This window comes from Melanaphis sacchari, unplaced genomic scaffold (genome assembly GCF_002803265.2).
Source record: "Melanaphis sacchari strain LSU unplaced genomic scaffold, SCAv2.0 Contig50_pilon_pilon, whole genome shotgun sequence".
Lineage (NCBI taxonomy): Eukaryota > Metazoa > Arthropoda > Insecta > Hemiptera > Aphididae > Melanaphis > Melanaphis sacchari.
In genome coordinates this window covers 2,194,316-2,198,351 of record NW_020271344.1, presented here as the reverse complement: position 1 = coordinate 2,198,351, position 4,036 = coordinate 2,194,316, and the positions used below count along the sequence as shown (strand labels likewise).

At 38.9% G+C, this 4,036-nt stretch overlaps 1 protein-coding gene across 1 annotated transcript; it reads left to right on the top strand.

The window, feature by feature from the left end:
* The first annotated feature begins 269 nt into the window (after nt 1-269).
* LOC112599364 (vitelline membrane protein Vm26Ab-like) lies at nt 270-2,913 on the top strand. Its single transcript, XM_025346242.1, has 3 exons — nt 270-437; nt 816-1,237; nt 2,423-2,913. Exons 1-3 carry the CDS (start codon nt 426-428, stop codon nt 2,742-2,744), a joined length of 756 nt encoding a protein of 251 aa, XP_025202027.1. The 5' UTR covers nt 270-425; the 3' UTR covers nt 2,745-2,913.
* Nucleotides 2,914-4,036: the final 1,123 nt, after the last annotated feature.

Sequence of the window (4,036 nt, the reverse complement as noted above, 5' to 3'; positions counted from 1 at the left end):
TTGTAATATTCCTTATAGGCCGCGATCGGTACTTACCGGTTTATCCGGGTAGTTATGTCACATACACACTTAATGCTACGCGTCCAAACATCATCCGCGTGCCGATCGTTGACAAGGGACCGTGGGGGTCGGATGTCCCGCCGTCGACCGGTTTGTTTGACGCGCGCGCGTGCTGCACAGGATGATGGACCCGGACGGTCTCCCCGGTTGCCCCGGTGAAAGTCTTACAGAAAAATACGCCCGACCAAAGTAGTATATAAAATCCGATTGCTCCGTGGAAATCGTCAGTCAACAACAGCACACGCCACAGTGCGAACAACCTGCAAGGGGCACACACCGTTCGTTCTTATCGTACCTGTGCAATAATATTATCGTTCAACGCGCACACTGATATCATCGAGACGAACCGAATTCAATCGACCAAGATGAAAATACACGTGAGTTTTCTGTATTATCATTACTATTTTTTATTTTTTGTTTTTTTTTTTTAGTTAAGTAACACTTTTAACTCTCGGGCGTATAATTCAGAAATTTATAGTTAGTGTTAAGCCACGGGTCCCTAGTGAAAAATTAATGTGTGTACCGAAAATGACTACGATTTACGTACAAACAAGCCAATCTGAAATTAACTTTATCGCGTTTTTTTTTTTTTAAATGTATATTTTACGACAGTCCAAAGCAACCACGATACCCACGATCAGCACGAAAACACAACAGTTGTGTGTGCATTTAATCTAATATTAACGAAAACCACTGTCCAACGCGTGGTTATCATCAACCGTACAATAAACTTGCGTGCTTATACACTTTGACAGGTTTTGATCGGTGTGGCGTGTTTGGCAGCCATGGCCACGTGCTCGGAAGACGCGTCGACCGAACAGACCCAAAAGGTGCAACAGGACCAACAGCCAGCAGAGGATCACCAGACCATCAAACGCGACGCAGTCGAAGATTACGGCGCGGACGAGTCATACCCGTCAGCCGTTGCCGGCGGCGAAGCATACCAACCCGCCGCCCCAGCCGCCGAAGCATATGCACCATCCGCAGCTGCCGAAGGTTATGCTCCTTCCGCATACGCCGCCGCTCCTTCCGCATACGCCGCCGCTCCAGCCGCTTACGCCGGCCCCACAGCTTACGCCGGCCCCACAGCTTACGCCGCAGCCGCCGCACCGGTGGGCATCGCCACTGCACCTGCCGCCTACGGATACGGACCGTCCGCATATCCCGCAGTTTCCGAGTAAGTAAATACCTTAAGCGTAGATACTTGTTGTGAGTAGTGTGTCACCCGCCCTGTTCAGTTCGCGAACTAAATTGATTAGGACATTCTTTTTCGTCCTTCTCCGGTGGTCATTGTCAGTCGTACTACACGCATGACGCGATCATATCCTTTACAGTTCAGCCGCACATAATTGAAAAACTGTTATTAGATAATTTGTTCGTACATAGAAGGTAGGTATATAGTCACGCCGATACTAAAAAATCCCCACCAAGTGGCTCAGTGATTAGCCTGTGTCCCGAACTAGCCGGACTTATCTTTTAAAAAATTACGGTGTGTATTCGCGTGGTTAGTCGTGTGACTGTAAATAATCGAAACAGTTTTTTTTTTTTTTTGGTACGCGTAATAACTAAAAAAAATTCTAAGAAAATGTAAATATCAAATGACGGAATGAGAGAAAACCAAAACCTTACGTAAATATCTTATAAACGTGTTATTTTTATATTTTTATATTGTAGCAAGGTCCATCCACGTAGAAAGCCAATCTGCATGTTATTATGCTTTGAATTTTAATAATTTATAATATTATATTATTCGCTGCAACTGTTTTGTAAATGGAAATGAGTTAATATAAATAGCCGACTCGAAAGTCGAAATTTCATGATATTTTTTGAAATTGTTTCAACGTACGTTTCTCTCGTTTTGCATCTCTATAAATTAAAATGTCATTAGGTTTAACGTCTATCTGTTTGTCATATTATTATACTATAAATATTGTGTAAACTGCGCACTCGATAACCACGTAACACATCTGTGATCACATTACAGCGCGTGGCAGGACACGTTTTCATGGTAATAATCGTTATTCGGTAATCGATTCCGCTAAACGGAAATGACGAGTTGTTGACAGTAGGCCGCGACCAATTATTTAGTTGTATAGATGACGATCGCCACAGTGAGTACAAGTCCGTGAAAACGTCTATTGAGATAAACAATGAGGAAAATTGTACAAAAAAAAAAAAAAAAAAAAATGTGTAAAAATATGTAAAATTATTATAAGATGTTGAAAAAAAAACCGCTCAAAAATAACAACAAATTTGCAAGTGGAAGTGGAAAAAACCGATCAATATACCTCATAACCTATACAATAACAAACTTACGACAGTGTTGAACAAATCATTTTTTTCAAATCTTTCTATCTTTCAGATACGCCCCATCGTACGGACCCGAACACGTCATCTCACAACACGTAGAGATCAACCGCGCCATTCCCGTTCCAGTGTACAGGACGATCGCGGTAGGCGTACCTCAACCGGTCGCCGTGCGTGTGCCATACCCGGTGCCGGTCGTCAAGACTGTTGCGTACCCGGTCGAGAAACCCGTGCCGTACCCAGTCGACAAGCCTTATCCCGTGCACATCGAGAAGAAAGTCCCGGTGCCCGTCGACAGACCGTACCCTGTGCCCGTGTACAAGATCAAGCACATTTACCACGAACCCAAGTGGAGCAAGTGGCTCAGTGGCTGGTAACAACCGTATACGCAAGCCATAAAATATGTTATATAAGTCGTACCACGCATAACGTGGCTGGGCTGTGTTTAGGTTCTATACTTACCTAACCTGACCTATAACCCAATCGACTTAACTATTTTTACATGTATACCTAACCTGTCTGTGGCTATATGTCACCGACATGCACCGTAAACTGAACGGTCAACGATGCAACGGTATGCGGTTTATTTTTTAATCGTTGTTTATTTTTTGTTTTAGATAATACGACGTGACTTACAAAAATTTTTTTTTTTTTAAGTACACATGCGTTTATATATACATAAATGTTTGTAAATTATGTAAGCACAGAAGTGTTACGGTACTGATGATAATTGGACTGATCGTTCACGTTAAATCAATGTGCATTTACATGATTTTATTTTATTTTTTTTTTAATTTTACCTTATTTTTTATTGTACTATAACTTTGTTAACTAGTCTGTATTTTATCAATAACAATCAATCAATTATAAGAACAAAGAATAAAACACGATTATTTCCACAAAAAAAAAAAAAATGTGTTACATAATTATTTTTCATTGGTTTTTTAAAGACACGAACTGAAAACTGGGTCAGAATTTACTAATTGTGTTTTAAAATTATATGTTTTTCATTAATTTTTAAAACGAGCAACATATTAGGTGAATACATCTGGTATAGTTTTTTTTATCACTTATACTCAACACCTTAATTTTACCGCTTTGCAATTATCACGCCATTTTTTTTGTTTAGTATCTACGATATGTTCGATTAAAGATAATATTATACACGTATACAGTGTTTATTTCGAGAGGGGGTATTACTTCCTCCGCCATAGAGAAAAATGTTTGTCTTCCCGGAAAAATGTAGGACTTTAATAAATGTTATGATAGAGGTTAGGTTGTATTGGCCATTACTCATTAATTATGGCCATTCCTTATGTGAACAAAAACTAAAAAACTAAAAAAATAATTTTGTATGCAATTTAGATTAATTGTTACTTCCCTGCAGGTTTATTTTATGAATAATATAATACATAATAAGAATTAAGAATAAATAGGGTATGCCCTGTATGATAAAATCATATTAACGATGAGGCTTCGGAAACTCAGCTTTGATGTTAAATAAATCAAGTTACCTTAAAGATTTAAATTAACTACCTATTTTTATCTATTTATTTATTACTTTTTTGTTTATAAGTTACCTATTACTTAATTTAATATTAATTATATTACAATATCCAGTTTGTTTGGCGATGTCTTTTTTTTGCAGGACTTTATTACAGCTAGTACA